Source organism: Cyprinodon tularosa, unplaced genomic scaffold, assembly GCF_016077235.1.
Source record: "Cyprinodon tularosa strain WSP-4 unplaced genomic scaffold, ASM1607723v1 ctg248, whole genome shotgun sequence".
NCBI lineage: Eukaryota > Metazoa > Chordata > Actinopteri > Cyprinodontiformes > Cyprinodontidae > Cyprinodon > Cyprinodon tularosa.
In genome coordinates, this window is record NW_024038921.1 from 866,734 (window position 1) to 888,146 (window position 21,413).

The following is a 21,413-nucleotide window of genomic DNA, read 5'->3' on the forward strand; positions in this document are numbered from 1 at the left end:
AAAGATATTCATACCCTTGAACCCTTTCACATTCTGATACATTACAACCATAAAGTTAGGGGTATGTTGTGTATTTTATGTTATAAGACATCAGCCTACACAATGTTACACAAAACTGCTTAATGGAGAGTAAATTAAATAATGCATTGAATAATGTTTTTATTTAATTAAAAAATTTTTATATTTACCCTGAATACACCATGCCATTGGGACATATGGTGTTGGTAGAAGGTCAACAAGGCTGTTCAAGTTTAATGCAAAGATGATTTCAGCTAAATATGGGGAGATTGTTCTAGAATCATCAACCTTTTAAAGGCTGAGAGCTAATTCGTGGTTACTGAGTCATAAGAAGAGCTACCAATTCTGACCTATAGGCTGGAGAAGTCAGTATTCACCTATACCTCATACATACTTAACATTTTTTTAATGTTTCTTTTCATTTCTAATTTCCTTTTAGACAATGTCAAAAGGAAATTAGAAATGCAAATGTGATTAAAAAAGAAGAGCAACAAAATAATGTTAAATTTCAAACATAGCTGAGTTGTGCTGTTTTCAGAACATGCTGAGCGCACCCCATATGGGGCGACTGCGCTGCTTCCCCACTTCTTGAAGATGTGGTAAAGGCTGGCAAAGATCTGAAACAGTGATGGCGCTTTGCCTTCTAGCAGGACGGCAGCCCTGAGTATGTATCCATGGCCGCAGTGGAATGGTTAGGATCAGAAGAGCTCTGCATTTTTTAGAAAGATCCAGTCCAAGGTCGGACCTAAATGCAGATGCAGTCACTGCATGTAATCTGAATAATCTTAAAATATTCCACAGATAAAGAAGGGAATTGATTCTGATTCAACTCAAAATATTATTGACTTTTCAGGGTATTTTTCAAGAATACTGGCAAGAATGTAGTTACCATTTTGAAAACCCAAAATAGTGTTCACTGTATACTGAAGACATCCTGTTGTAAAGAATGGTGTAATCTGCTCCAAAACAGGAACAAAAATGAACTGTGATGTTAACTGATCTGTTTTCTGCCTGCGTGTCTGTGTGTGTGTATCTGCCAGAGACCTGATGAGGATGTGGTAGTGGACCAGGGAGGGACCAGCTCTGTGATGAATGTTCATTACGAGAAAGAGGAGCTAGAAGGTGAGAAAAATACACATTTAGAAAATTGTATCAGTTTTATATATCTGGTTGTCTTTTCAGAACAATTTGCATTGGTTTCTCTTTTTGATCCCTCCAGCATATGATTTTATGACTATAAATAAAGATACATATAAAAGCGTGTTCATGCCCATGAAAATAATTTTTTCCCATGAAGAAAAAGAAAGCCATATTTGAACTTTTGTTATTTTTAGTTTCTTAGACTTAAAACATTTTTTTGATACTCAGAGATATATGTAGTTGAGTAATGTCACATTGTTTAGAACAGAAAGCAGGATTTATCATCCTTGTTTCCTATTGAGACTCAGCTGAAAGCACTTGAGCCAAACAATCTGTCACCTCCACCTGTAGCATAGTCTCAATGAGTTTGTTTATTTAGGAATGTTTTTCATGCATGTATATGCATAAATGAGGCCTAGGCCGAAGTTCAACTGAAGAAACCAAATTACTTGCCCTCATCATCAGATGCTCTCTGCCTCTGACGCAAACCAATCATCTTTGAACCATAGCTCCACAAAGCCCTTTCAGCATCCAGAGTTCATCTTAAAAACTCTTCAAATCCACGACTCAGCCTGCTACCTAGCCAGCGCAAGCAGTGGTTGTGCTATGTCTGATTTTGACTCAGATGGCTCCGATTCAATCCACCTCAATCCTCTTCTCCGCTATTGTAGCTAAGCTCCATCTGGATTTTCCATGGTGCTTTTTTAACCTCATCCCTATCAGAGTGTAATCCACCTGGACTTTTACTGCATTCCCCGTCACATCTCAGTCGGTCGAGCAGAAGACTGCCATGTTCAGCCTGGCTCTGCCAGAGGTTTCTTCCTAAAGGGGATTTCTTTTCCTCTCCACTCTCGCTTCCTGCTTGCTCACCATGGATAATTTCATGCAAACCTGTGTTTTTCCAAGCTGGACATCTATCTTCCGGGTCCTGAGTGAAGTACTAGAATCAACTTACGCAGTCTACTGGATCTCACCAATGCAGCTCAGCAGATAATCTGGCCAACCAGCAGTCTATGGACTGAACCAACTTCATCTGGGTCCAATCCACCACCAGTTTCAGGCCTGGGGAGAAACATACGCACTAATGTATACTGCTGAGGTCTGAGCGGCGAAGTCGTAAAATAATCTTATATATATATATATATATATATATATATATATATATATATATATATATATATATATATATATATATATATATATATATATATATATATATATATATATATATATAAATAGGACAACAGGAATGTAAGGCCTGTTCCCCCATATATATTTTAGAAAATGCAGAATTTGACATTGTATTTATGCTAACTTTCAAGAAATGGTTGCTATTAGTGTAACTTACTTCACTGACTGTACACCCAAATAACATCTGATTGTTCTTAAATTGTTTTATAAACCTTGATAAATTAAATACTTCAAACATTAAGGAAATGCACCACAATGAAAGGCATAAACCACAGAAAAATAAAACAGAATTACAAAAAGCGAACAGGACAAATCAACAGAATCATAGGGCCAGATCATTGATCCATCCATTTTCTGTAGATGCATAGTCCTGGTCAGGGCCAAAAGGGAGCTGGTGTTTGCAAAAGCTGATGCTGAGCATGTTTTTGATTTGTGACAAAAATAGACACAAGCAGAGGGAAAGCCTCCAAAGGTCTCATACTGTAATGGAACAGCCCTGACTGGAATGAGCCAAGGCACTTCTTGTTTGGATGCAGCATTTAGTACTGCTTCATGATGCTATTTCATTTTCATAGATGCTTAAGAAGTAAAAAGAAAAAATTCTGATGCTCTGTCCGAAAACTAATTGTTAGCAGAAGTCTACAATTAATTAATCCCAATCATCCCAAACAGATAGCCATACTGGTTTCTGCTTTTGCAGGAGCAAGGACATGTACCACTACATTATGTAGTACTTAAAGTTCTAATAAATCACTAAAACATTTTTTTTTTTGCGTCTCTCTTTTTTGCTGTATATGTGCCCTTTGGTATACTAGGTCCTCAATATGGTTAGTCCATATGTTGTTTCTTTCCATTTCTATTTTTGACAACTGTTGTTAACCAATTCTATTGTGTTTTTTATTACATTTATTTATTTCATAACATCTCTAAAACCTACACTCTTTTTGGCTTACTATTTGAATCTATTTGAATCTAGATTGTGATGTACCTGAATCTCCATTAAACTATTAAAACAGATGTTTAATAGTTTAATAAAAGCCTAAAAGATTGCATTATTCAATTCATTTATTATTTGAGTATCAGCCTTTCATAGTTATAGAAACTGATACAAACCTGACATGGAAGGTATTAAAATTCTTTCCCTTACTTTTTCTTTTTTTAAGGGTTTTTTCTTTGAAGTTTAAATAAGCGTCACATTTAGGTGATCAGTGTTTCAGCACATTGCATTTAAGTTAAATCCACTGATAGTATTTATAGTTGGCAGCATCCAGCTTCAGTCAAACACCTAAAGCTCAGCTGGCTTTCCTGTCACTTTCAGTCCTTCAAATGTTCAGGGTCTGTTGGGTAGCCAATCTTGTTCTGTTTACCTATATGAATCATGGAGAGCTAATTCAAATAAGCGAACCCCCCAAAAATATATCTGGAGATAGCTGAAGCATGTATGTAAACATAACAGCAAAGAGATATATTTTCTTAGGTTAATTTGTTGACTCAGCTGCATCTTAGATCTACCATTAGAGCTAATTCACACATGCAGGACACTTTGTCTCTTGCTCTTGATCCCACTCCTTCATTCAGTTCAGTTTGAGTTTTAAAAAATGCTCCTTCACAATCACTTTACTTTATAGATTTGTACAAAATGGGTCCACGGACAAATTCAGTCAGTCCTGTTGTTCCTTTACAGCCACAAACTCCTCTTTCTTCTATAGGGATTTTAAGTGTTAGACCAAAACAAAGTGAAAGATATATAAAATATTATCTATATAAAAATCTCAAAAGTGTGGCATGCAGTTGTATTCAGCTCTTCCCAGGCCATTCTGAAATATAATCAGGTTTTAAACTAAACCATTGGTGTTTAGAGTGTGATCTGTGGGCTATTTATAGCCTTGGAATGATTTTAGGTGGCCCAGCCCACAGTTAAATAATGGCACAAATAGAGCTGATGCAGATGTAAAACTGATTGACTGATGAGTTTTAAGGACAGTTTTATATGTTTTTATTAAAAATCAAATATGTATTTTTTTTCACTTTAAAGGCATGTTCTTTGTTTCATTTTGAATATTAGAGTAGATAGTGCTAATAACTAATTATGACTCAGAAACAGACTTGAGCACATCTCTACCTAAATACAGGATAGCCTTTTCAAATTTGCATTTATTTTTTGTGATTCTTTAATTTATTGTAACCAAATAAAAAATATCAAACATTCTACTAAAACATCATACCCCATTACTTGGTAACAAGCCTGTGTAGGCTTATAAGAAATTATGCAACTACCAGACACAAAAAAAGAAAGATGATCATCAAGACTTTTACCAAACTAAATTACATAAGAAAAGTGAATCACTAAAGTCTGTGTTTCAGTTGCTAAGCGCTTTGATAAATTTAGTTAAAACAAAATGTTCCTCTTTAAATGCATTAGGATTTTTCTGGTGAATCACCTTAAACAACAACAAAAAAACCTCCTCAAATCATAATGTAAAGGAGAATGACTTATGAAATGAAATTCATCCTCAACAACTTTGAGTTTACAGGAGCACACAAACATTGGTCTTTAGGAGCCCCTTCTAACCCCAGAGAAAGAGTAGTTCTTTACTGGTAATTCAAAGAATTACTTGATTACCGGTAATTTACTGGTAATCAATATACATAATACTTCACTGGAAATAAGATGTAGAAATTCTTGCATTCTTTTCTTGTATCCACATCGGCTGCTGGATGCTTGCATACGATGATTGTTTTGTTAATTCAGCAGCCATGTTTTGAGATTATGTGAAGCACATGCATTCCTCTGTTTGTTATAAATTGTTAAAGTTTTCTTTTATTTTTTTATAGATGTTTTGTGCTTGTTTAAATTTAATGTTTAATATCATTTGTGTCATTTTTTTTCATGTAAATAGAGGAAGAAAAACACATTTCAGCTTCCATAATCTGCACTAAAAGATCTACAGCACATATTATGGATCTGCTACACTGATGTCTGAATATTTAGAATAGGTAATGGTTTTACAAAACCCGAATTAGTTAATCTCTATTTACATATCAACATTTAAAGCTCATGTCTTTTACAAATTGTATACAAAACCATATTATTAAACAATTTAAAATGAGTGCAAGCATAAAGACAGATTCTAATTCCCACTTTTTCAGCGCTAGTTACAAAAAATGATTCCCCATTTACCTTAAGATTCTCAAGTTAGTTTATTTACCTCCAGAGTTGCTGTTGATTATTACATTAACAATATTCCAGTCAAATATTTCAGTATAATAGTGGAATTCTTGTATGTTTTAAAGCGAGGTATTAGGTTTATGTTTTTTGCACCAACGTTGTCCTGAGTTTAATCATGACATTGATCAACTCTGACCGACTTCCCCTGTTAAAAAAAAGGATCCCCTCAGCATAATGCTGCCACAACCATTTTGCACTGGGTTGATGTGTTCTAGTTAATATAAGCTGATGATTTTCTCCCAAAAATTGTTTTGGTCCCATCTAATTAAAACAACCTTCCACTTGTTTGCTGTTTTCACTGCTTGGCTTTTGGCTGTTTGTAATGATAGCATGAAGTACTCTTCACATTTAGAAAATCTTCACGTCTCTCCTCAGGACACAGGACTCTGTTTGTGGGAGTTCGGATGCCCAGACAGAGCCATCGGCATCATAGACCCCATGGATCCTGCCACCGTAAGAAAGATAAAAGGGCAGGAAGCATCACGACACAGCAAAGCGAGGAAAGTGAGGCAGCTGCCAGCAGTCATGGTAACACACCAGTCCACAAAACCCATCAGTATAAAGATCTTGTTAACCCTTTTGTTGTATAACAACTACACGTGAGGTAAAACGGACAGGCTACTAATGAACAGAGACTAACCTTGGAACAGGAACCAATCTGCAGGATGGATTTCTGTTTGTGTGTAAAAGTGAACATACAGTTGCTGCAAACATAAGTAAGGACATAAGTAAACAACTCTTCACCTCTCCCTGCTTCTCTCACAACCTGTGTCTCCATTAGACACACCATCCCAGCGGGTCCAGTTCATCCTGGGTGCAGAGGAGGATGCTGAGCACGTTTCCCATGAGCTGTTCACCGAGTTGGATGAGATCTGTGTGAAGGATGGCAAAGATGCAGAGTGGAAGGAAACAGCCAGGTCAGGGGCAGATGAAAACAAACCAGACAGTAAATCATCTCACTGGATGTCCGGCAGCAGGGCTGGAATAATGAGATAAACAAATTTACAAGTATTATTTCTAGACCTTAGGGAATCATTTCTTGGGTTGCTGAAGATGAGTCATACAAAAACGAGGATACTTAAACAAACCCTGACATAACCACGGAACACTATCAATCCGTCCTGATAGTAAGCTGCTGGTACTGAACTTATCTCTTCACTAAAGACATTTCAAGATTAAAAAGACATGAGCTTAAGGAAGTTGAAACAATTGGACTTATACAGTAATGTCATTTTAGCTTTGCAAGCATATATTTGTTTTTCTTTAATCCCAGGATTTTTTGTTTTCAAGGTTTTTCTCTTTTGAAAATCAGGTCTGGCACTTTTCCCGTCCAAAAAACCCCCCAAAACATACAATGACAGAAATTTACCTAATTGAATTGTGTTATCAACTTTGCAACGATTCGTCATACTGAACATTCATGTTGCTTTAGCATTGGGGACAACTTTTACTTTTTCAGAAAAAAAAAAAAACTCCAGAAAAAGAGAGACAGAAGTACTGATCCTGATGTTTTTGCTTTGTAAAAGACATACTGGAGACTTAATTGTTGCTGCAGAACCAGAATAACCTCAGCCACTTTAAAGGAGAACACTGTTTTTTTTACATTACACGGCACTTTGTTTTTAAAACATATAGATATGAAAAATATAACCACGGATGTCTGGGGGACAGTGATTCTCATACATGTTATGAATGCTGCTGTACCATAAAGAATAAATTATGAACAGTTTCGTTTGTGCCTTCAAGTCGACTGCCCATAGGAAGACGTTACTTGGGTATAACCTAACGGAATATCTTCTGAACCGCTCCAAATGACACAAAACTCATATGGGTGAGTAGAATATGATGTAATAACGTAAAATCAAGGGCCCAATGTAAAAAAAAAACAGCAATAAAAAGGAAAGTTTAAAGCCGAGTGTTAAAATTTGACAGTCTGTCCCACAGACTGAAACTAGGAGATGGAAACTAGGAGCCCGATAACTAAAAGATCTATCTCTTATTCTACTTTTAGAATTTCAAGGACTTACCAGTAAACTTGCAGATTGGGAGTGAGGTACAGTGTTAGGAACATCAAATATCAATCAAATAATCTGATGTACAATGGAGTGTAATTATTACATTTTTTTGTATGAGAGAATAATAAGTAAACCTGTAGTCTTATAACATGCACATACAAATGTTCATGATATTCTGCAATGTAACATGTTTAACGGGTACAGCAACAAAAAACAACTTTTCACTTAAACTGCTCCATCTTAGCACCTAATTTCATCATTGTCCATCATTCTCCATAAATGGGAAGTGTACATAGCAGTAGAAAAAATCTTTAAGAGTCCAGTTTTCACCAGAACAAGCTGAAATCAAGTTTCCATCTCAGCACATTAACTTATGTATACATTAAATGTTATCGCTTTAAAGTATCCAAATATGCTGTATAGGATTTTCTATGTACACAAGTTGGATTTTATAGTGCAATTTTGTTACAAATGTTACCTCTATGCACCTATTATATGTAATATAGACAAATTCTAATTCAGTTAAATGTATTTTGAATTCAGGTAACTTTGTATATAAATAAAACATTGACAATATGAGCATCAAGTATTTGTAATGAATTAACAGCTTTTTAGCTGAAAACGACAAAAGAGGCACAAAAAAAAACTAAGAATAAGTTATGCAGAAATAACCACTGCTTCTGACTCTGCTGGTATAAACAAACAGCTGCAGAAGTAGAAGATAACCATTATTGTGCTTGAGCTGTGCCTCTGCACCATTGTTAGTTTAACTTTTAATTGTGTATTGGTATATCTGAATCAAAGATAATCTTGTTTAGTTTATTATTTATTTCATTGAATCTAGTCAAAAAATAATTAATTACCCTCAAATTAATATCTATTTTTGTTATTTTTATTGGTTATGGGTAATAGATAAAAAAACTCAACATTGAGTTCTCAGATAATTAAAATATTAGATTACATTAAAATTATTTTCTACTCATCAATTTTGGTCTATTGAAAAGTATTTCTATGTTATATAAAGCAATTCCACTCAATACTTGGTCTGGATTTAGTTTATACGAAATTATTTACTACATCTTTCTCACAAACACCTTGGCTCTGCCACTCTGTTTACATTTAGTAACTGCTGCATTCTATGGAATGGAAATGTTCATTTACTGTCTGAAAAGTTGTACTTTTCCCGGCGAGGGCCGTTGCCGACCCCGGCAGGGCCGATCCGAGAACCTCACTAAACCATCCAATCGGTAGCTTATGACCCATGCTTACTGGGAATTCCTCGTTCATGGGAAATAATTGCAATCCCCAATCCCTATCACGAGTGGGGTTCAGCGGGTTACCCACTCCTCTCGGCGAAGGGTAGACACACGCTGATCCACTCAGTGTGGTGCGCGTGCAGCCCCGGACATCTAAGGGCGTCACAGACCTGTTATTGCTCAATCTCCTGTGGCTGAACGCCACTTGTCCCTCTAAGAAGTTGGACGCCGACCGCACGGGGCCGCGTAACTAGTTAGCATGCCGGAGTCTCGTTCGTTATCGGAATTAACAGATAAATCGCTCCACCAACTAAGAACGGCCATGCACCACCACCCACAGAATCGAGAAAGAGCTATCAATCTGTCAATCCTTTCCGTGTCCGGGCCGGGTGAGGTTTCTCGTGTTGAGTAAAATTAAGCTGCAGGCTCCACTCCTGGTGGTGCCCTTCCGTCAATTCCTTTAAGTTTCAGCTTTGCAACCATACTCCCCCCGGAACCCAAAGACTTTGGTTTCCCGGACGCTGCCCGGCGGGTCATGGGAATAATGCCGCCGGATCGCTAGTTGGCATTGTTTATGGTTGGAACTACGATGGTATCTGATCCTCTTCGAACCTCCGACTTTCGTTCTTGATTAATGAAAACATTCTTGGCAAATGCTTTCGCTTTCATCCGTCTTGCGGTCCAAGAATTTTACCTCTAGCGGCACAATACGAATGCCCCCCACCGTCCCTCTTAATCATGGCCCCAGTTCAGAGAACCCACTAAAAAGAACCGGAGTTCTATTCCATTATTCCTAGCTGCGGTATTCAGGCGACCGGGCTTGCTTTGAACACTTTAATTTTTTCAAAGTAAACGCTTCAGGCCCCAGCGGGACACTCAGCTAAGAGCATCGAGGGGGCGCCGAGAGGCAGGGGCTGGGACAGACGGTGGCTCGCCTCGTGGCGGACCGTCAATTGATCCCGAGATCCAACAACGAGCTTTTTGACTGCAGCAACTTTAAGATCAATATTGGAGCTGGAATTACCGTGGCTGCTGGCACCAGACTTGCCCTCCAATGGATCCTCGTTAAAGGATTTAAAGTGTACTCATTCCAATTACAGAACCTCCAAAGAGTCCTGTCTTGTTATTTCTCGTCACTACCTCCCCGAGTCAGAAGTGGATAATTTGCGCACCTGTTGCCTTTCTTGGATGTGGTAGCCGTTTCTCAGGCTCCCTCTCCGGAATTGAACCCTGATTCCCCGTTACCCGTGGTCACCATGGTAGGCACGTAGCGTACCATCAAAAGTTGATAGGGCAGACATTCAAAAGAAACGTCGCCGCCACGGAGGGCCAGCGATCAGCTCGAGGTTATCTAGAGTCACCAAAGCGGCCAGGGCGGGTTTGGATCTGATAAATGCACGCATCCCCGGGGGGTCAGCGCTCGTTTGCATGTATTAGCTCTAGAATTGCCACAGTTATCCAAGTAAAGGTGGAGCAATCAAAGGAACCATAACTGATTTAATGAGCCATTCGCAGTTTCACTGTACAGTCCGTGTGTACTTACACTTGCATGGCTTAATCTTTGAGACAAGCAAAAGCTACTGGCAGGATCAACCAGGTAGCCTCCCTTTCCCGCGGAGAACCGGGAGCTGGGAGCGATCGGTAACCCGGGGGCCCAGCAGGGCCCCTGGGCTGCGAACTCTAGGCGCTTGCTGGGGGGCTGGGTGGAGGCCGGAGCCACTCGGCCGGAAGACGGAGACCCGGGAATGGGGCCCGCCGCCCGCCTGCTTTCGCTGCTCCTCCTCGCTTCTAGGTTCGGTTTCGGAGGGCATGAGAAATGCTGCTGCTCTCTGGAGGTCTCCGCCGGGGACAGTCTGCCGCTGCTACTCGAAGCGGAGGAGCTCCAGTCGAGGACCGCTGGGTCTGACGGGGCGTCTTGGTCTCGCTTCCCAAAGGGACCCCTGGTACAGCGGTGGGACTTAAAAAAATGTCAGGGACCCCTGGTACAGCGGTGGGACTTAGAAAAATGTCAGGGACCCCTGATACAGCGGTGGGACTTAGAAAAATTTCCGAACCGGAGCCGCGAACTCTAGGCGCTTGCTGGGGGGCTGGGTGGGAGGCCGGATCCGCTCGGTCGGAAGACGGAGACCCGGGAATGGGGCCGCCGCCTGCCTGCTTTTGCTGCTCCTCCTCCCGTCTAGGTTCGGCTTGGGAGGGCGTGAGAAACAGTGTTGCTCTCTGGAGGTCGCCGCCGGGGACGGCCTGCCCCTGTCACGCGGAGCGTAGGACCGCTGGCGGAGCTCCAGTCGAGGACCGCTTGGTCTGACGGGGCGTCTCGGTCTCCCTTCCCAAAGGGGAGGCCGCCGTTCGTGGACGGGTGCCAGCGCAGCGTCCTCATCCGACGGGGCTTAGCAGTCGAGCCTGCAGGTTGGAGAAGCCGTCCATACAAAGCCGGGGGCCGAAGGAGTCCCTCCAATGGCAGGCCGCGTTCGCCAATCGATCAGGGGAGAGTGAGCGTGTAAGACCCGCCTGGTCCGTGACTCGTCATTTCTCCAAACCGGCTCTTCGAAAGCCACTCTCCTACTATCCTGCTGAAATAGACAGGGGCCAACAAAAACCAAAATCCCTCCATGGTATTACGTAGCTAGGGGCTACCCCTCCTGTGACCTACTCTCCACGGCACACTTTGAAAAATTTTCGACCGTCCGGGCCCCTGGTGAGGTAGCGGGTATCAGGCTCCAGGAAGGGATGGGGAGGTAGGGTTTTTGCAGATGGGTTCAGGGGGTGTGCTTTGTGGGTAAACAACCTCCAACCCTGGATGGAATATGTTTATTTTTATTTTTTTTATTTTTTTTAATCAAAGAGCACCAGGATAATAAAAGCGAACACATTCTGCCGGCAGATTTCTGCATTTTAAGTTAATTTATGCGTCAATAAACAGTTTCAGAGGAGTGATCACAGCGCTCTGTGTCATCAGCGATGTGTCTGTCTCACGGCCAGCTCCCAGGTTTGATTAATACTTTGTAATAAAAACATGAATAAAGCAAAGTCATACTCAGTTTTGCTCCCGCTCTATTTTTAAATACGCAGTAGAGGTATTTAAACGTAGTAGAGGACATGCACCTGTATATAAAACCCGTGCCCTATAGTCCGGTAAGCCCAATGTGTGTTCTAAATACAGTGATGGCACACATAACTGAGGCTGCGCCTTTTAGTACGGTGCGTCTTATGGTTGTGAAAATACGGTAGTTTTTTAAAGAACAAACATGAGCAATGTAAACATTATATTCTGTTATGTTATGTTGCAGGTGGTTAAAGTTTGAAGAAGATGTGGAGGATGGTGGAGAGAGGTGGAGCAAGCCTTATGTGGCTACACTCTCCCTTCACAGCTTGTTTGAGCTCCGGAGCTGCATCATCAACGGTAGCGTTCTGCTGGACATGCGGGCCGACTCCATTGAGGAAATAGCAGGTGAGAAACTTATTTTTCTGTGTAAGTCAGTATCAGAATGCTGTATAAACAATCTAAGTTGTAAAGCTTAAGCTAAACATTTATTTATGAAAGCATTGCAAGAAGTCTGTTAAAGTGAAAATGGTCAACAACAGTTCTGACATACCTTTCTCACACATTCCTTTCATAAAAATAGTGATTATTTATATAAACCTTTTTGTCTCAGGCAAAGTCCAATTTACTGCATTTTATAAATTCATAAATCATCTAGGTCATTTTAAATTATGTAAATATTCTCCAGTGTTCATACATGCATTGAGATACAGTGAAGTCCTTACATCACCCAAGTTCTGAACTGCTAAAAACTGTAAACAAGATATATATATAACCCTACTTTCACATAGGTTAATTTCTTATTTAAATGTGACTGAAGGTATAAAACAATGTTAATTCTTTATATAATTATACTGAAATAAAAATTTAAAGTTTGTTTTTTTTACCATAAACTAGTACATTCAACAGGACATCAAAATCCGTTGAACAGAAAATCAACTTTGAAGTTTTGTATAATTCGACATTTCTTTAACCAATGTTTGTTCATAAAGGTAAAAAACTGAACTGCTTGATGTCCATTGCTCATTACCTAAACATTTTATTGAATTGAAATCACAAGTATGAACTGCCTACCTGTTATCCTATTTAATTAATTTAGTTTAAAAAGGTTAAGTAGCATATCACCCATGGCATTATGTAGCATTTGCAGCTTTTTGTTTGAATCTGTAACTTTTTCGCCTTTTATCCTTATTTACATAAACTCAGTTTTTTTGTACAGAAATTTTCAGAGCAGCTGTTCTGGTTAACACATATTACACTTTTTAGATCACAAAAAAGGAAACATGACTTATGACTGAAAAGCAATATTTTTAGTGCACTACAACATTGGTCCTACTCTTTGATAAAGTTCTGTTTAAACAAGTCATAATAAAATCATCTTGCAAAAGGAGAAAAGAGGCCTCCATTTTTGTGGTGGGTTTACGAAACAATTCAAATAACCAGATAGCTCTGCTAAGATAATCGAATGGGTTAAAGGAATAGTACACCCAAAACATGATTAGCCTTCATTTTCTACTCACCCCCATGCTGAACAAAACTCTGGAGTACTTTTTTGATATCTCAAATGCATCTGGAGATCTGGGAGGCTTCTTGCTGTCTGCTGACATTCAAATAATGGAGGTCTATGGCGCCCGAGACAGAAAGGTCCACAAAAGTCCACAAAAACGTGTCAATATTCCTCCATACTGCTCGTCCAATGTAATCCAAGTGTCCTGAGTGGGTAGCGTCCATAATTTACTCGAAACGAAGTCATTTAGAATGTTTTAGAGCCTAAACAGTAGTGTATAGGATTTCCTAATAGCGCCCCCATGCGCGCTCACGATTCTACGGAAGCCGGCAGACCAAACCAGCGCATTCAGCTCGGCAAAGAACTCATGCTCTTCCTCAATACTGAAGTCCTCAGACATTTTTCTTTCGTTGTTTCTTTCTTTGCACAGGTAAACAGCACATTTCTTCTTCTACGCTTGCATTATCGGCAGAGCAGACGCTGAATGCGCACTTTCTTGCGGTTTGGTCTGCCGGCTTCCGTAGAATCGTGAGCGCGCATGGGGGCGCTATTAGGAAATCCTATACACTACTGTTTAGGCTCTAAAACGTTCTAAATGACTTCGTTTCGAGTAAATTCTGGATACTACCCACTCAGGACACTTGGATTACATTGGACGAGCAGTATGGAGGAATATTGACACGTTTTTGTGGACTTTTGTGGACCTTTCTGTCTCGGGCGCCATAGACCTCCATTATTTGAATGTCAGCAGACAGCAAGAAGCCTCCCAGATCTCCAGATGCATTTGAGATATCAAAAAAGTTCTCCAGAGTTTTGTTCAGCATGGGGGTGAGTAGAAAATGAAGGCTAATCATGTTTTGGGTGTACTATTCCTTTAAGCTGTAGCTTTATTACTGAGTCTATTTCTGCTGTAGCAGCAAAACCACAACTTATACTCTCTCCCTAGCAGAAATTGGCTGCAGTAACTATCAGTATAATCTATCATTTTCATTGTTAGGGAATTAGCCTTAAATTTAAAGCTAAGGGAGGAGGTACTCAATATCAATAACAGGTCCCCACAGAGGCAGATATGTGAATGAAACAGCCTGAATCGTCCACGCATGCAGATACAACACAGCAATTCTTCACAACTTTTTCTTTCTTGAAAAACTTTGTCGTAAAAATTTCTCAGGCTTCAGATTTTATTCATTCCGTAAGAGAAACCCCTGGGATTTCATGTCCTTCATGTTAAAATCGTAAAATTAAGAGTTGAGTTATCCAAGCATGTTACCGCCACTCATTAGAGCATTCATTTTAATGCCAAGGTAAAGCCTTAGGTTATTCATTATTCATGGGTTCATCCTTTGTATGCATATTTTAAACTCATTTTGAACAGATAAAACATTTTTTTAAATATATATTTTATTGCAATGCTTCAAGCTACATGTAGAAATGGGGAAACAAATAGAGTAACCACCAATCTTTGTTAAAACATGTGACATTTTTTGTTTAAATAATGTTTGCAGACATTATCCTGTAACCTTAAAACCTTCTTTATTTTCTCTGTGCAGGTTTTCCCTTATTATTTATTTATTTATTGTGTTGCACTGCTGTTCCTCTTATTAACAAGACTGTTAATAAGACAGTGACAGTGAACAGTGATACCTAGTGCCTTATTAACAAGGCACTAGGTATCACTTAGGCCAGCTCATTATCTTTATACAGGATCCATTCAGTTACAGCACAGAAATTTGAGCTAGAGAACCCCTTATTGGCTGTCAAAGCAACCCAATTAATGTACACTCTTGTGCTGACTAAAGAACTAAGCTTGAAGGGAAAAGGAGACATAAAGAAAAGCTAATGAAATATGATCTTATATTTAGGCAGCACCAATTTGGCTTCTATGGCATGTTGTCTGTTCTCAGTCTAGAACTAGAGACAGACATATGAGAATTTTGGTTTAACATAGCAACTAGAGAAGCCTAATGAAACAAATGTGTCAAATTTCATGATTTTTGCAACCTCCAATGTTTAACTGTATAGAAGCTTGAACTTAGTTGTAATTCATTAGTAATCTCTGAAACTGTCAAATATAAATAAGATTATATAGAGAATACAGAGATATGTAAATGCGGTCAAGTTAATTAAGAATCATCATCTCCTGTGGGAAACAGTCTCCAGCCAAAATTAAAATGTATCAATGAAGAGTCATATACGGTAGTCACATATCAAGTGTGGAAGAGGGAGACATGAGAAATGTTAGTAGAGCTGTAGAAATGAGAATCAACAAACTGGCACTGTACCAAGGGATTTAAAAGCACATATTTATTTCCACATAATGTATCGACAGCAGTATTGTAATGCATCAAGGGCGTAGGTTTGATTTCAACTTTGGTAGGGACACTATTCTTCGGTTTCATTGGTCCTTTGCAAAAATATGCATGCTCTTTTTTATGCTTAATGTGAGCTTCAGGGCTCATTTATTTTAAAGAGAACAGCAGCATTTCTTGCTACATTAATACAAATCTTATAAGCACTACATGCTCTAGATGCTGTTTATCAATATTTAAATCATAACTGGCTCTGATGAATGTGGAATTAGGACTTTTTCCACTTTGAAAAGGATTGCATTTAAATTTACCTGCTACTAAGACAGTGTCTGTTTAACCAAATATAGTCTATAATATGTGGATTTATCCTGTGTTTTCTTCTGAAGATATAGAATTGTGCAGAGGTAAACAGAGGTAAAACCCACTCTTATTTATTTATTTTTTTTCTAATATGCTCTCTCTGGATCATGCAAAATAATACATTCAAGGGACGGAAAATAAATGTATTGTATTTACATGTGCACTGGAACTAGAAGAGGAACTGACACTGAGCATTTAAAGTATTAATATTAGAAGTTGTACATCTGGGCTGTAGTTACTCTGTGTAGCTAATTTCATGTATTTTATCTATGGCTGAAACAATTAATCATATTAACAAATTATTTAAATAATCGTGAACTATGTAATTGATTAATCGTTAACTGGAATATAGGACCACTAAAATGTGCCTTTAGCCGACAGAGCGACCCACTTAGAGCAGGAATTATACCAAGATTGTAAAAAATATGTAAACATTTTGCATTTAAGAAGTAAAAAAAATAGTTTTTGTCTGTCAATATTCTCCATCCAGAACTCCTCCAAAGGAAATGTTTAAACGTTTCTGTTTCACCTGGTTTCATTTCATAAAAGATCTTCTTTAAGGAGCCTTTGGCTATCTGATTAAAAGATAAAATAAAAGAAATCCTAACGTTGTTAACTTACATTTCTCAAGTTCCACAAATCAAAAAACTCTCTCCTGCTTCTTTACAGAACTCCAATCAGAAGCTTTCGCCTGTTTTAGCGTAGATAATATTTTTTTTAATTTGGACTAGTTTCGTAGCCCAATATTAATTTATTTTAGCGTCTTTTTTTTTCGCACTCCAAGCACCCGCGCGCGCGCACATACAGACTAGGAAACACGCGGAAGGCGGAACTTAAGGCAGAATAATCAGAGTTAAACCGCGCAGCACAGTTGATGCGCTGCTATGTGAAAGGGACAGGAAAGAGCAGGCAGCTGCAGCTACCAGGCAGAGAAGCTGCGAGAGGAAAAGAAGCGGCTGCTGTATAGTAAATTATAAACATGTTGTTTACATCCAATTATTGGTAGGGACAAATAGGTCCTTCCAAAATTTTGGTAGGGACATGTCCCTATGGTCCCTATGCAAACCTATGCCCATGTAATGCATAAATCGGAAAATACTCAGGTTTTAAATGAATAAAATGTTTCCTTCTTAAATAAACTTATTTAGCTTGCACATATTATAAAAGAATGAAGCTATAGTTGCATTAAATTGTGATAGGTATAAGCATACACATTTCGAGTGAATGAAAGCTTATTGACTTAACTTAATGTAGTCATCAGCAAATCATTTTATATCAACAGGGGACCAAAAAAAAGTATTTCTCTAGTTAAATGATTTTACTCTCACAAACAACAATGTATGTTGCCTTCATGGTCTGGCTGTCAACTCCCTGCTAAGGTTACTAGCAGTATTTCTTTTTTTTTTACAGTAACAACAAAAAAAAACAGTTTCAGAGGAACAGAACTGAAACACAATCCCTGCATAAATATTTCTCGTTAGAAAAGCTGATTTTCATTCTCTTTTGTATTTACAGCTATAATCAATGATGTATGTAATCATCCATATATGGAAGTGCATATTTGTTTAACTCAAAAGACTCACTGAAAACGATTCTTATTCATAAAACAATAGACTCTAAGCAGACTAAACTTCCTGTCATATTAGGTCAGAATTATAGATATTTTCTTTTCAAACAAAGCCTAGCTTCTTACTCTTGCTAGACACGGTAAACTGGACGATGATAATGAGTGTACCAATGTGTTGTAGACATGGTTCTGGACCACCAGGAGGCCTCGCACGAGCTGGATGACACTGTTAGAGTTAGGGTACGTGAGGCCCTGCTCAAGAGGCACCACCACCAAAATGAAAAGAAGAAAAACCTTATTCCAATCGTACGTTCCATCACTGAGGGAGCGCGCAAACAGTCAGAGCCTCAAGTAGTAGGTATGTTTCATAAAGCACAAAACACGCAAATAATCATTGGTGGGAATATCACCCTTAATTTGATAAGACCTATTAGCAACATGTAAACTACATTCTTTTGCATAGGTATTCATATCCAATCGACCTTTTCACATTTTGTCACATTGCAATCAAACATTTCTATAGATTTTATTGGAATTGTATGTGACAGACAAACATAAAAAAGATAATTTATTATAAAGTACAAGGGTATATCTGTTTTAGAAATGTGTATTTTGGATTGGTCTCCACCAAATGTACATTTTGGAAACAAATGTGCAAAGCCAATTTTTCAACTGTTTTGGAATTTGACTTGGCTATTCTACCACAAGGATATGCTTTGATCTTACAATTTATATTCAAATGTCTTTTAAATTTTAATCCCAGACTGTTCATTATTAGGTCTGACCAATTTCACCTCTAAGCTAAAGAATTGCATTTCCACAGCATGGTTTTTCTACCACCATGTCTCATAATAGAGGTATGATGGTCTTCCTCAACACATAGGGCCGGATCTATCAAAGGTTTGCGTGTACAAAAACGTGAGCTATTTCACTGCGCACGCTAAAAATTGTACAAACTGATCTATCAACAGTGTGCTAAAAGGATTTGGTCTTTAAAATGTGCTAAATAGCGCCTCCGACCCATTTAGTACTTTTTCTGCAATGAATATGCAATATGGGGCGTTTACACGCAAAAGTGCGTCTTGTGGGAGGAGAACATGTAAATATATTAATTTAGCACTCGCAAAGTGATTTATCAAACCTGAAAGCAATTTTGCTAACGGTATCTGACTCTATATTTAACACGTTTCAAAAGTAGGTGCAAATGGTCTGTATGCGTAATTGCGCACACATGGCAGCGGTTATTGTCGCAAAAAGGAGACATCGAAATGAAGCAAGGAGACGCAGAGAACGCATTTTTTCACTCGGTGTGAATATTTTTGGAATGAACGAGGAAAAGATCATCAAAACATATCGTTTATCCAGCATTGCCATTTTGGATTTGGAGCCAGCCATAAGGAGGACCCACGCAATACCAGATATCACAAAACTCCTTGCAACATTGCACTATTTTTGCATCTGGGTCATTCCAGTGTACGGTTGCAGCGAGAGCTGGGATCTCCCAATCTCGCTTTTCAGAAGTGCTGTCCGACGTTCTAAATGCCATGTCGCCCTGACGCCCTACCTGAGAACCCCGACCTCCCCCCTGCGCCTGTGGAGCAACATGCCAATGCTGCGGGGATGCGTACGCGCAGTAATCTCATCCACAGTCACTTCTTGTGAGCCATTTGGTATGTGCATTTTTCTACAGGCCAATACAAAACACCAGTTTTTTTTGTTTTGTTTTTTTACTGCAGTGAAGTAGAAATTCAGCCACATACCACCTTAGAGAATAAAGCTTGCCAAAGTTTTTTCTTTATATATACATATATATATATATATATATATATATATATATGTATATATATATATTTATTTATTTATTTTTTTTATTTATTTATTTTTTTTATTTATTTTTGTTGGGGGTCACTGTAAGATTTAAATTTCTTAATGCACTAGTTTGTACAAACTACAAACTACTTTGCCGCAAACCACAAAAAGCGCAAAACCATTATTTAAATAGGGCGTCTCCAACAGTTTTGCACCTGCCACCAGTTACGCAATCATTCTTGTTAAATCACCCGCAAACCATGGTTCAGCCCCTCGCGCAAAATTCCAGTTTGCGAGCGCAAATTATTGCACGCAAAATTGGATCTTGATAAATCCGGCCCATAATGTTTTGCATGTAGCCCATGTCTATGATAACACTTAAATTACTCTTTTTATGGCTATTTTAGACACCGGTAGATTGCCATTAAAATTTTGTTTTTAAATAACTTCTGAAGCCTATTGATTATACTGGAATTCTTTTAGGGGTATCACATTAAAAGGCACTGAATGCAAATGCATGCCATGCGTTTTCATTCATGCCTTGTATTTTTTTAATTTGGAAATGCTTTTTGTTAGTTTACCACGAACAAAAAAAATCACAACAAAATACATTGGGGATTTTGTTAGTAAAATATAACATGAAAAAAGTTCAATGAATGGGCATAAATTTGCAGTGCACTGCAGGATCATCTTTTAACAGATATACTGCTTCCAAGAATGAAATTAATCTGCAATGCTCTTGCAGAAAATGAAAGCATTTAAACTTTACTCTTTGTTTTTTAGAAAGACATTTTCTACTATTCAGCCACTTTCTATCATGATTACATACACCCACATCTTCCCATCCCACAGGGTCGGCCCCGTCTCCCCAGCCTCCTCTGCCAACTGAACCAGCCAAGAACGGCGCTGGACAGGAAAACAGTCAAGTGGATCTCAGTAAGGTAAACAAACTGGCTGTGGGAAATATAGTTTGTTATTTAATGAATATTAATACATTTCTTTCCTCAGCTCAGTATTTGGATGAGATGCAAAATGGTTGAATCCATTCCTTCTATTGCAGAAGATGGATGTTTATGAGTTGTAATAGAATCTGATAAAACTTTAGTCTGCTGGTCACCTTTTACTTTTTCAACCAACAGGTTGATCTGCATTTTATGAAGAAGATTCCAGAAGGCGCAGAGGCTTCAAATGTGCTGGTTGGAGTTTTGGACTTCCTGGAGAGACCGATTGTTGCTTTTGTACGCCTTTCCCCTGCTGTCCTGCTCACGGGACTAACTGAGGTCCCTATCCCCACCAGGTAAAAAGCCACAGCTCTACCTGTCTCTGAGTGTAATTCATGTTAAATAAGCTTTAAAAGGACAGTCTATGAAGTATAGTTTATCTGTTGATCCAAATTAGATTCCTCTTCATTCTCCTTGGCCCTGATGGAAAGGCTCAGCAGTACCATGAAATTGGACGCTCGATGGCAACTATTATGACAGATGAGGTTGGAGACATTTCTGATCCACAGTGCCTTGTAACAGAGCCTCATCCAATATGAACTTCTTATCCCCCTTTCTGTAGTACATTATAAATACCTATTTACAGAACAGAGTTGCAGTAGATTTAAAAACTTGATCTCTGAGCGAAGAGAGCTCAATAACAATGCATGGTTATTTATTTTTTCTTCCACATCACTTTCATAAATCTCTTTTTGTTGGTCTATTTTAAGAGGTATTAATACTTTTGCAAAACAAATGTAGCTTATACAGATAGAAATGTTCAAAATTACACAGTTTTTTCCTTGATGTTTTTCTAATTATTTAACTCCACTCTGGATCAGATCTTCCACAATGTAGCATATAAAGCAAAAGACAGAAGTGACCTTCTAGCAGGAATAGACGAGTTCCTGGACCAGGTGACTGTCTTGCCCCCAGGGGAGTGGGACCCTTCTATCCGAATAGAGCCCCCAAAGAATGTACCCTCTCAGGTA

The 21,413-nt window shown here is 38.7% G+C and overlaps 1 protein-coding gene across 2 annotated transcripts in view; it reads left to right on the top strand.

The window, feature by feature from the left end:
• slc4a8 (solute carrier family 4 member 8) overlaps positions 1–21,413 on the top strand; it is a 57,138-nt gene that overhangs the window by 18,711 nt on the left and 17,014 nt on the right. For both annotated transcript variants that reach the window (XM_038288079.1, XM_038288080.1), the window contains exons 2-10: positions 1,059–1,140; positions 5,954–6,106; positions 6,360–6,495; positions 12,137–12,297; positions 17,814–17,990; positions 20,294–20,382; positions 20,581–20,738; positions 20,840–20,927; positions 21,264–21,410. In XM_038288079.1, the coding sequence (XP_038144007.1) occupies positions 1,059–1,140; positions 5,954–6,106; positions 6,360–6,495; positions 12,137–12,297; positions 17,814–17,990; positions 20,294–20,382; positions 20,581–20,738; positions 20,840–20,927; positions 21,264–21,410 (1,191 nt within the window). The remainder of the gene's footprint in view (positions 1–1,058; positions 1,141–5,953; positions 6,107–6,359; positions 6,496–12,136; positions 12,298–17,813; positions 17,991–20,293; positions 20,383–20,580; positions 20,739–20,839; positions 20,928–21,263; positions 21,411–21,413) is intronic.